Source organism: Ictalurus furcatus, chromosome 25 (genome assembly GCF_023375685.1).
Source record: "Ictalurus furcatus strain D&B chromosome 25, Billie_1.0, whole genome shotgun sequence".
In the NCBI taxonomy this organism is placed as follows: domain Eukaryota; kingdom Metazoa; phylum Chordata; class Actinopteri; order Siluriformes; family Ictaluridae; genus Ictalurus; species Ictalurus furcatus.
In genome coordinates, this window is record NC_071279.1 from 17,723,338 (window position 1) to 17,735,760 (window position 12,423).

Genomic DNA, 12,423 nt, shown 5'->3' on the forward strand with positions numbered 1-12,423 from the left:
GTCTTTGCACCACACGCTACAGCAACGTACAACTTTACACAGTAAAGAAAAAAAAACACACGAGTACGCACATGTAACAGAGTTAGCATGTAATCACTTAGCAACGTACAGTAAGCTACGCTAGCCATCTGCCTACAGCTACAGTTAGCTAGCTAAGCACTTAGTTTAGCTAATGTTACATGCCAGGTAACGTTAGTAAGTATTAGCAAGTTAAAACCAAACATTAGCAAGCTAGCTAACACGAGGCATATTTTAAATATGGTATATTTAGGATATATATATATCCTTGCCACATAGCTAAGCAGCCTAGCAAGCTAGCTAACAGATTCGGCTAGCTTTATTGGCATTTTAAAATAATAGCAATATAAAAAAGAAGAAGAAAAAAATACACGAGTCAGCTAACTCTGACTAGTAAAATGAGTAGCCAAGTTTGCTAGCAATTATACAGTGTAATGAAAAGTCATAGTAGACAAGTTCACTAGCAAGCTGGCTAAGTTCAGTAGTAAGCTAGTTAACGTTAAGCTAGCTGTTATAATTCATCATTAAAACCAATAGCCATGTTTGAGAGAAAGCTAGCTAACGTTACGCTAGCTGTTACCTAGTAATTAAAACCAACCCTGATACTCCCAAATTGTGTGAAAAAGAAATCTCTAGCATCTCTGTTTGTTTTTTAAAAAAACAATCATTTTATGTTTAAAGCACTGGAGGAATGAGTGTAATGGAGAATATTTAGCGTGACGTTGCTAAAATGTTTAGATGTAGATTGGCTATAAACGCGAGTGTGAGTGATGCACGTGTGGTCCTGCAGCACTTCATCGGGCAGCGTGAGGAGTTTGAGACGGTCAGAGACGGGGTTCTGGTGTGGCTGACCGAGATGGACCTGCAGCTCACCAACATCGAGCACTTCTCCGAGTGTGACGTTCAGGCCAAGCTCAAACAGCTCAGGGTGAGGATTGTGTGTGTGTGTGTGTGTGTGTGTGTGTGTGTGTGTTTACGTTTACATTTACGTTTACGTTTATGTTTACTATAGCCCAGATATAATCCCCCCCCCCCCAAAAAAAAACAAAAAAAAACACAACTGGATTTGTTTTGAGGGAAGACGACGACGCAAGTGTTTTTATTTGTTCCTCAGACAGCAGGGGGCGCTAAAAATGACACACCGCCCCTTTAACTATGTGATAAACGATCCTATCGAATGTACAGATTCTAAACTTTGACTCGATTCAGCATTTCAGTTTGAAGATGATGTTTTAAGAATAAATAAATATTTACTTTTATTTATTTATTTTTTTTAAAGTTTGTATTGTTTAAAGCAAACGATATATTTATTTATTTATTTGCAATTTGAAGTCGATTTAAAGATAGTATAGTGGCTACATTCGGTTGTAGATTTATCTGCATCCAAAGAAACGAAGCCAAACTTTCAGTCAGTGGTACATTTTAGCGTTTGTGAGTAGAAGATTGAATTGTTTATTAGTTTAAAATCCAGACCTAAATACGAAGGATGTTTTGAAATTAGCCCCGCCCCACACGCGCACTTGCTAGGCCAAGCTATCAGAAGGTGTTCTGTTATTGAAAGATCTAAAGTTTGACTTCTTGTATCGTTGCTGATTTTGTGTGTGTGTTTGTGTGTGTGTGTGTGTGTGTGTCAGGCGTTCCAGCAGGAGATCGATCTGAACACGGGGAAGATCGGGAGTGTGTTCGGTCAGGGTGAAGCTCTGATGGAGAAGAGCGAGCCTCTGGACGCTGCTGTGATAGAGGAGGAGCTGGACGAGCTGCAGCGCTACTGCAGGGAAGTGTTCGGCCGCGTCGATCGATACTACAGGAAGCTCACACGCCTGCCGGTGAGACGCCGCGTCGTTTCATTTCATTCCATTCTACTTCATTTAACAACAAAGCTTTTTTTAAAAAAAATAATAAATAATAATAATAATAATAATAATAATAATAAAAATCAGGTTTACAAAATTCATATCCGAATCATAATCGCGCAGATGATCATTCCATACTGTTGAACTGGTTTATATAGCTGCTGTAACGTAAGTGAGAACAGGAACTAACTTGTTTTGCAGACGTTCGACAACATTCGCTGTAACTATAAATGGATAAAAACTACTACTAAATATAAAAAACAAAACAAGAACTGTAAATGTTGGCAAATCGCTGTGGTGTAAGAGGAATAAAACACTTCAGGACATACTGTACGTCCACACCTCTCCATCACCCCACTCCATCACACCTCTCCATCACCCCACTCCATCACACCTCTCCATCACCCCACTCCATCACACCTCTCCATCACCCCACTCCATCACCCCTCTCCATCACACCTCTCCATCACCCCACTCCATCACACCTCTCCATCACCCCACTCCATCACACCTCTCCATCACCCCACTCCATCACACCTCTCCATCACCCCACTCCATCACACCTCTCCATCACCCCACTCCATCACCCCTCTCCATCACACCTCTCCATCACCCCACTCCATCACACCTCTCCATCACCCCACTCCATCACACCTCTCCATCACCCCACTCCATCACCCCTCTCCATCACCCCACTCCATCACACCTCTCCATCACCCCACTCCATCACACCTCTCCATCACCCCACTCCATCACACCTCTCCATCACCCCACTCCATCACCCCACTCCATCACACCTCTCCATCACACCTCTCCATCACCCCACTCCATCACCCCACTCCATCACCCCACTCCATCACCCCTCTCCATCACACCACTCCATCACACCTCTCCATCACCCCACTCCATCACACCTCTCCATCACCCCTCTCCATCACACCACTCCATCACCCCACTCCATCACCCCTCTCCATCACACCACTCCATCACACCTCTCCATCACCCCACTCCATCACCCCTCTCCATCACACCACTCCATCACACCTCTCCATCACCCCACTCCATCACACCTCTCCATCACCCCACTCCATCACACCTCTCCATCACCCCACTCCATCACCCCTCTCCATCACCCCACTCCATCACACCTCTCCATCACCCCACTCCATCACACCTCTCCATCACCCCACTCCATCACACCTCTCCATCACCCCACTCCATCACCCCACTCCATCACACCTCTCCATCACACCTCTCCATCACCCCACTCCATCACCCCACTCCATCACCCCACTCCATCACCCCTCTCCATCACACCACTCCATCACACCTCTCCATCACCCCACTCCATCACCCCTCTCCATCACCCCTCTCCATCACACCACTCCATCACCCCACTCCATCACCCCTCTCCATCACACCACTCCATCACACCTCTCCATCACCCCACTCCATCACACCTCTCCATCACCCCACTCCATCACACCTCTCCATCACCCCACTCCATCACCCCACTCCATCACACCTCTCCATCACCCCTCTCCATCACACCTCTCCATCACCCCACTCCATCACACCTCTCCATCACCCCACTCCATCACCCCACTCCATCACCCCACTCCATCACACCACTCCATCACCCCACTCCATCACACCTCTCCATCACACCTCTCCATCACACCTCTCCATCACACCACTCCATCACACCACTCCATCACCCCTCTCCATCACACCTCTCCATCACACCTCTCCATCACACCACTCCATCACACCACTCCATCACACCTCTCCATCACCCCACTCCATCACCCCACTCCATCACACCTCTCCATCACCCCACTCCATCACCCCACTCCATCACACCTCTCCATCACACCTCTCCATCACACCTCTCCATCACCCCACTCCATCACCCCTCTCCATCACCCCACTCCATCACACCTCTCCATCACCCCACTCCATCACCCCTCTCCATCACCCCACTCCATCACACCTCTCCATCACCCCACTCCATCACACCTCTCCATCACCCCACTCCATCACACCTCTCCATCACCCCACTCCATCACCCCTCTCCATCACACCACTCCATCACACCTCTCCATCACCCCACTCCATCACACCTCTCCATCACCCCACTCCATCACACCTCTCCATCACCCCACTCCATCACCCCACTCCATCACCCCACTCCATCACACCACTCCATCACCCCACTCCATCACACCTCTCCATCACACCTCTCCATCACACCTCTCCATCACACCACTCCATCACACCACTCCATCACCCCTCTCCATCACACCTCTCCATCACACCTCTCCATCACACCACTCCATCACACCACTCCATCACACCTCTCCATCACCCCACTCCATCACCCCACTCCATCACACCTCTCCATCACCCCACTCCATCACCCCACTCCATCACACCTCTCCATCACACCTCTCCATCACACCTCTCCATCACCCCACTCCATCACCCCTCTCCATCACCCCACTCCATCACACCTCTCCATCACCCCACTCCATCACCCCTCTCCATCACCCCACTCCATCACACCTCTCCATCACCCCACTCCATCACACCTCTCCATCACCCCACTCCATCACACCTCTCCATCACCCCACTCCATCACCCCTCTCCATCACACCACTCCATCACACCTCTCCATCACCCCACTCCATCACACCTCTCCATCACCCCACTCCATCACACCTCTCCATCACCCCACTCCATCACCCCACTCCATCACACCTCTCCATCACCCCTCTCCATCACCCCACTCCATCACACCTCTCCATCACCCCACTCCATCACACCTCTCCATCACCCCACTCCATCACACCTCTCCATCACCCACTCCATCACCCCACTCCATCACACCTCTCCATCACCCCACTCCATCACCCCCACTCCATCACACCTCTCCATCACCCCTCTCCATCACCCCACTCCATCACACCTCTCCATCACACCTCTCCATCACACCTCTCCATCACCCCACTCCATCACCCCACTCCATCACCCCACTCCATCACCCCACTCCATCACCCCACTCCATCACACCTCTCCATCACCCCACTCCATCACACCTCTCCATCACACCTCTCCATCACACCTCTCCATCACACCTCTCCATCACACCTCTCCATCACCCCACTCCATCACACCTCTCCATCACCCCACTCCATCACACCTCTCCATCACCCACTCCATCACACCTCTCCATCACCCCAGTCCATCACCCCACTCCATCACCCCACTCCATCACCCCTCTCCATCACCCCTCTCCATCACACCTCTCCATCACACCTCTCCATCACCCCACTCCATCACACCTCTCCATCACCCCACTCCATCACACCTCTCCATCACCCCACTCCATCACCCCACTCCATCACACCTCTCCATCACCCCACTCCATCACACCTCTCCATCACCCCACTCCATCACACCTCTCCATCACACCTCTCCATCACCCCACTCCATCACACCTCTCCATCACCCCACTCCATCACACCTCTCCATCACACCTCTCCATCACACCACTCCATCACACCTCTCCATCACCCCACTCCATCACACCTCTCCATCACCCCACTCCATCACACCTCTCCATCACCCCACTCCATCACCCCACTCCATCACCCCACTCCATCACACCTCTCCATCACCCCACTCCATCACCCCACTCCATCACCCCACTCCATCACACCTCTCCATCACCCCTCTCCATCACCCCACTCCATCACACCTCTCCATCACCCCACTCCATCACACCTCTCCATCACCCCACTCCATCACCCCACTCCATCACACCTCTCCATCACCCCACTCCATCACCCCACTCCATCACACCTCTCCATCACCCCACTCCATCACACCTCTCCATCACACCACTCCATCACACCTCTCCATCACCCCACTCCATCACACCTCTCCATCACCCCACTCCATCACACCTCTCCATCACCCCACTCCATCACCCCACTCCATCACACCTCTCCATCACCCCACTCCATCACACCTCTCCATCACCCCACTCCATCACACCTCTCCATCACACCACTCCATCACACCTCTCCATCACCCCACTCCATCACACCTCTCCATCACCCCACTCCATCACACCTCTCCATCACCCCACTCCATCACCCCACTCCATCACCCCACTCCATCACCCCTCTCCATCACACCTCTCCATCACCCCACTCCATCACCCCTCTCCATCACCCCACTCCATCACACCTCTCCATCACCCCTCTCCATCACCCCTCTCCATCACCCCTCTCCATCACACCTCTCCATCGCCCCACTCCATCGCCCCACTCCATCGCCCCACTCCATCGCCCCACTCCATCGCCCCACTCCATCGCCCCACTCCATCGCACCTCTCCATCACCCTACTCCATGGTTAATTTGTTTCCTGTAACAGCACAACGCAGAGTGATTTATTCCTTCCTTAGTTCACAGTTTGTTGTTCTGACGAATTCCATTCAGAAAAGCTGTTTAAAACCCTCCGTGTCGTTCACAGCTGGCTGACGACGAGTGTGACGGTTCAGATCGGGAGTTTGACCTCGATGGCTCGAGTGACCTCTCTGACCTCCAGTGGGAGGAGGGGAACTCTTTACCCAGCACCAACAGCCGGACCGCGTCCGTCAGCCCGGCGCCGCTGCGCGCTAACTGCTCGGGTCGGGAGACTCCGGCCAGCGTGGACTCCATCCCCTTAGAGTGGGACCACGACTACGACCTTGAGCCCATGGGTCATACCATGTCATCGAAAAAGAAGGGGCGGGGCGAAGAGGACGAGGACGTTGCATGCGGCACTACTGCAGCTCTCAAAGGTCCGTCTGCGTGTGTTTGCGCGCGTGTGTGAGCGCGTGTGCGCATGTGTGAGCGCGTGTAGTGGACGTGTACGCGATTGCACATCCACACTGTAGCTGTATTAAATGAAGGGCTGGTGTGTTTTTGTCGTGTCTGTTTCTCTTCACAGACGTAGTGATTCCCGAGAGTCCTGAGGCTTATATAAAACTGACAGAAAGCACGCTGAGGTCCTCCTCCGGTACGCACCGAGTGTGGGGGTGTAAAATGAACCCTGCTGACTAATAACATCGTAACATCGTCTCCGGCACAACGCATGCGGATTCACGTCATTTGCATGACTCATTCTGTGTACTGCCGTTTCTAGCTAAAAACACGCTAATAATAATAATAATAATAATAATTAAGGCATGTATTAACTAACATAATGCTTGAACTTGTGTAAGGGGTCAAAGACGTGTCTGATTTTGCTCTAGAGGCTGTTCAGCATTATCGAAAACGATATAGGATTAACAGCATCTCTGTCTTACAAGGAAATTAAAAAAACCACTCTCCGAGTCTCTGTCTCTGAGCTGTTACTATGGAAACGATATCGCATCGATGTAAACCTGCACTGTCGTCAGAGATGCTGTTATAGAAAATGAATCAACACCTTCTGACCAAAACTCCTCTTTGACCCTTAAATCCAATCAGTCGATCGATTGTTATTAATTCCGTGTCATCTTTCCTCATGAACTTTATTTAAGTCCGCCGCATGCACGACGTCTGCTCCGGTTTGAAATAACGAAACCCTGCGTTTTTTCTCCCTCGGTGTGTCGTTCTTTTCTTTACACGCGGTTCTAACACTTCATCCCCTCACAGGCGACCCGGCGCGTCACGTCCTGGACCTCGACAGCCACGGCACATCGTACAGCGGTTACGTAAGTACAGTTTTAAGCAGTCTGTGGCTTTGAGGCTGTGGGAGATATTTAGTCTAGGGGAATGAAATGTTGAATAAACTTCTCGGATGTCTGGAGAACGCGTGTTCGTAGGATGTGTTTGGGGTTATCGTCGCTACCAGACCAACTCCTTCGAATTTGAAAATCGATCCAAACCGGGGTCAAGGTCACAGCAAGGTCAAATGTCTGAAATAGTTTTTCCTCAGCGGCTTCCTTCCTGTTTTTACTCGAGTTCAAGGTAAGAAGCGCTCGACTTGTCTCGCTGCAGCAGGAGCGCCGGGTATTACTGTCATTTTACAAATAAAGTATAAAACGTCTAAAAACTAAACCCGACCGCGGGGGCGGGACAAGTCGGCTCTTCGGTACGCCCTTTTCTCTGATCGAGATGTGTATCCTGGAACCGTATTTATTTATTTATTTATGTTATTGAAGATATGATAAAAATAAGATCGACGTCTGCAGAAATCAGTTTTGGGTGAGTAATATTTTGCAGCGCCTAGGAAGTCCTGTATCGTCCTCCTTCACCGTCACACGCTTCCTGGGGGTTTTGTTGTTGTTTTTTTTGTTTTGTTTTTTAAAAGCACGTAGTGATCCGTAGTAGCAGCACGTCAGACGATAATGCCGATTTTTAATATCCGGTAATCGCTGATACACATCCGGGACATTCATTCATTCGTTCATTCATTCATTCATTTTCGCCCCAAAAGGAATAGGAAATGATGCAAAACAAGCGAAGGAGAAATACAAGAGTTTCACTGTAATATATTTATTTATAGATCAGACCGTACAGGATTTGTTTGTGACCGTCGCGGCCAAAAGCGCTCGATATCGCTGCTGCATTTTTCTAAATTTGCGCGCGTGAATTGACAGAATCGCAGTAAATAGTTCCGCACGCTCTTTCTCAGTGACGTCTGTTGGTAAACGAGACCTTTCAGAAGGCGACTTTGGCGGAACGCGCGTCGTGATGACGTCACGTGACGCGTCTCGGCTCAGATCTGCGGTAATTTAGAACGATCGCGAAGCTCTTTCCGATATTTGCCGAGTTTCCTTGATTCTGCGCTCGTGAAATCGCTAAATCCTGCAGGGAATGATAACCAAACATGTTCAAATGACATTTCAGTGTGGACCAGAGGCCCGAACTTGTTTTTTTTTAATGTATCCAAATGAGAAAAGATGTCTTAAGTTCATGGTGTGTGTGTGTGTGTGTGTGTGTGTGTGTGTGTGTGTGTGTGTGTAGATGCGTCTGATGGGAGACTGTCGGGGCAGCATAAACGCTCTGAAGAGAGCCGAGGGAGAACTGGAGGAGGAAGAGAGCGACCTGGAAGGATTAAACAACCCCGAGAACGCGGAACCACAGAACACAGGTTACAATCGAGCAACAACACGCAGATCAGCACACAGCTAATTATACAGGAACCTTTTCAGGAACTCTGTCAGGAACTCAGGATATGAAGGTGTGGTGTTTTTTTTGTTTTGTTTTGCTCATTTATTTATTTATTTATTTTAATCAGAGGAACCAGGGCAGAACGTTGCGGGAATCTTTTTCCTGCTCGAAAGTTCTGGGAAGCAGGAAGTTGTGGGGAGGAGCTTTTTTTGGCGAACTCGAGCTTCACAGAACGACGGGCTTGTGTTTTAGCTAACGAGATGACTGAAGCTAGTTTTGGGGAAACGTTTTCACACAGGGATCCAGGGAAACTTCCTCCTGAAATGTATTATATATATATATATATATCCTGAAATCTGCTGAAATATTCTGTGATTCTGCTGCTAACTTCCTGGTTTGTTGCTGTATTTGTAATTATTCCTGTGACATCACGGTTGGACCTTGTTATTGCTAGCGCAGGTACAGTGGTGTTTAATAGGAGAGAAAAAATTCAACCATCTACAAACAGCCCATCTCAGAAAGGTCAGGTTTCACTGCTAGCACTGTATATAGACTGATTTTTTATTGGTCAGCGATTGAAACTGTTTTTTTATTGGTCAGTCAGTTTTTAACACGCATCCAAAAAAAAAAAAAAAACCCCACAGAAATCCAACTTTAAACTTCCTGTTTCTCACGTTTCTCACTCCGTAGGTGTGATTGAGCGCTGGGAGCTCATCCAGGCTCAGTCCCATAACTCCAACGAAGACCTGCTGCTATGGCAACAGCTGACCTCTGACTTGGAGGATATGGAGGCGTGGCTTAGCCAGACAGAGGAGGACCTGGCTGAGCTGAAGGGGAGGGACTTGAGCACGGATATACACACTATCGACCAAAGGATCAGAAAACTCAAGGTGTGTGTGTGTGTGTGTGTGTGTGTGTGTGTGTGTGTGTGTGTCATTACACACAGTTGCGCACAGTTAGAACCTGTTATAAGCTACAGTCTGTTTGTAACATGATAGACAGTGTGTGTGTGTGTGTGTGTGTGTGTGTGTGTGTGTCTGTCTGCATGCGTGTGAGCTCTTCACGAGCCTGTGGTATGAAAGATATTTGGTGCACATCTAACTCGTCTAAAAACAGAACCGCACTGACCTGGATTCACAGACCCTGACCTCAGTGGCCTGGTTTACGCTTCGACAGAACCACTACTGAGCAAAGCAGCCGAATAAACAAATAATAACAACAAGTAAACACCTTAAAGGGAAAAAATGTGTCCGGCCCAAAGACATGGAATGAATTATACATAAATACATTATTATTATTATTATTATTATTATTATTATTATTATAGAAGTCAAGCCTTTCAAATAAATGAACATGCAAATAAATAAATACATCTTAATAATAATAATAAATTAATCATAGGATAGTAAGGGACTTAAAACAAAAAATAAATAAGAAGACAATGAAGGAATGAAAGGAAGAATGAAAGGAAGAAAGCTGCTAATATTAATAAGTGACCTTTACTTGAGTGAATACATAAAACAAATAAACAAACAACGTAAATGCTATTCATATCAACAATAACAACTTTACAATGAATGAAAACAAACAAATAAACAAATGTTAATAGTCAGAACAAGTAAAGACTTTAAAAGGAATGAATGAATATTATTAAATGATATTAAATCATATTTCATATGTAGTACATTTTATCAAATTAAAGCTTATTAATAGCAATAAGAAGTCAAAATAACCCAAAGAACTATAAATAGTAGATAATAATAATAATAATAATAATAATAATAATTATTATAATAATAAGGATGCAGGTGTAAAGGGTGTAAATACACACTTCGTGTGAAATGCTGAACACACTCACACTGGAGTATATCTGCTGCTCTGTGCAGGATCTGCAGAAGGAGGTGGATACCCATAAGCCCACAGTGCTGTCCATCAACCTGAGCAGTGTCAGGCTCGTCCAATCAGACGGCGAGGAGAGCAGGAAGCTGAGGAGGAGGCTGAAGGAGATGAACTCCCGCTGGGACCGACTGAGTAAAGCTCTGCAGCAGTGGAGAGCAGCGCTACAGGACGCGCTAATGCAGTGCCAGGTACACACACACACACACACACACACACACACACACACACACACATATTTCCATACAGTGGCGTGCAAAAGTCCTTTTTTAATCTCGATTTCAAGTCGTTTCTTTCAACACGAGATGAAATCCCTGGAATTATGTCTGAAATCTGCGTGCGAACGTCCTGAGGCCCGGAGAGCGTGATGGCTGTAATTAGACTCGACAGCAGAGAGGAATAATACACTCAGGCTTGTACTTTTACAGGAACGTCATCAACTACAGGGCGGTGTAATGAAGCGCAGTTCCAGTTACCACCCCAGCGCTGATTATTTCCCTTTAACAGCACACCCTGCGGTGCTTTATTCCTTTCATACCGCAGCAGTTTCCAAGTCATTTCAGTTCTGTGTTTATTAAAGAACACGTCATACTTTTTTCCGTTTACAGTTACACTCAGTGTTCTGGAACGCTTACGAAACAAGTTCGTTCCCCTTCTCACGTTCTCTGCACCGTCGGCCTCTCTCCCTCTCTCTCCTCTCTCCCTCTCTCTCCTCTCTCTCTCTCCTCTCTCTCTCTCTCTTTTTCTCTCTTCTCCCTCTCTCTCTCCCTCTCTCTCCTCTCTCTCTCTTTTTCTCTCTTCTCCCTCTTTCTCTCTCTCCCGCCTCTTTCTCTCTCTCCTCTCTCTCTCTCCTCACTCTCTCTTTTTCTCTCTTCTCCCTCTCTCTCTCTCCTCTCTCTCGCCTCTCTCTCTCTTTTTCTCTCTTCTCCCTCTCTCTCTCCTCTCTCTCCTCTCTCTCTCTTTTTCTCTCTTCTCCCTCTCTCTCTCCTATCTCTCCTCTTCCTCGCCTCTCTCTCTCCCTTCTCTCTCCTCTCTCTCTCCTCTCTCTCTCTTTTTCTCTCCTCTCCCCCTCTCTCTCCCCCCTCTCTTTCTCTCCTCTCTCTCTTCTCTCTTTTCTCTGTCTCTCCCGCTCTCTCTCTCCTCTCTCTCTTCTCTCTCTCCCCTCTCTCTTTCTCTCCTCTTTCTCTCCTCTCTCTCTCTCTCTTTTCTCTTCTCTTCTAAACTCCTTGGTCCTGAAGATTTGGGAAAATGTAACCTCTGACTGTTACAAAGCGCTGAAACTGGAGACTCCTTCTATAAATGCTAAAGAAACGCTGTTACTATAGAAACGCTACTGTATTAGGACGAGCTCAGTGATATAAACCTGCGCTTTGCAGCTGCACGAATGTCGTGGCTGCTGTTATAGAAACTTAAACACCTCCTGTCCAATCAGAATGGAGAGTTCGATTGCCGTGTAATTCGTACCAGCACTCGATCGGCACTCGTTGGTCAGTTCGTTAATCACGGC

General features: G+C 47.9%; 1 protein-coding gene across 1 annotated transcript in view; it reads left to right on the plus strand.

The window, feature by feature from the left end:
* syne1a (spectrin repeat containing, nuclear envelope 1a) overlaps window positions 1–12,423 on the plus strand; it is a 208,734-nt gene that overhangs the window by 191,593 nt on the left and 4,718 nt on the right. The window contains 8 exon segments of the mRNA XM_053614917.1: window positions 809–946; window positions 1,653–1,844; window positions 6,412–6,721; window positions 6,871–7,042; window positions 7,603–7,618; window positions 8,874–9,000; window positions 9,711–9,910; window positions 10,907–11,107. Coding sequence (XP_053470892.1) covers window positions 809–946; window positions 1,653–1,844; window positions 6,412–6,721; window positions 6,871–7,042; window positions 7,603–7,618; window positions 8,874–9,000; window positions 9,711–9,910; window positions 10,907–11,107 — 1,356 coding nt within the window.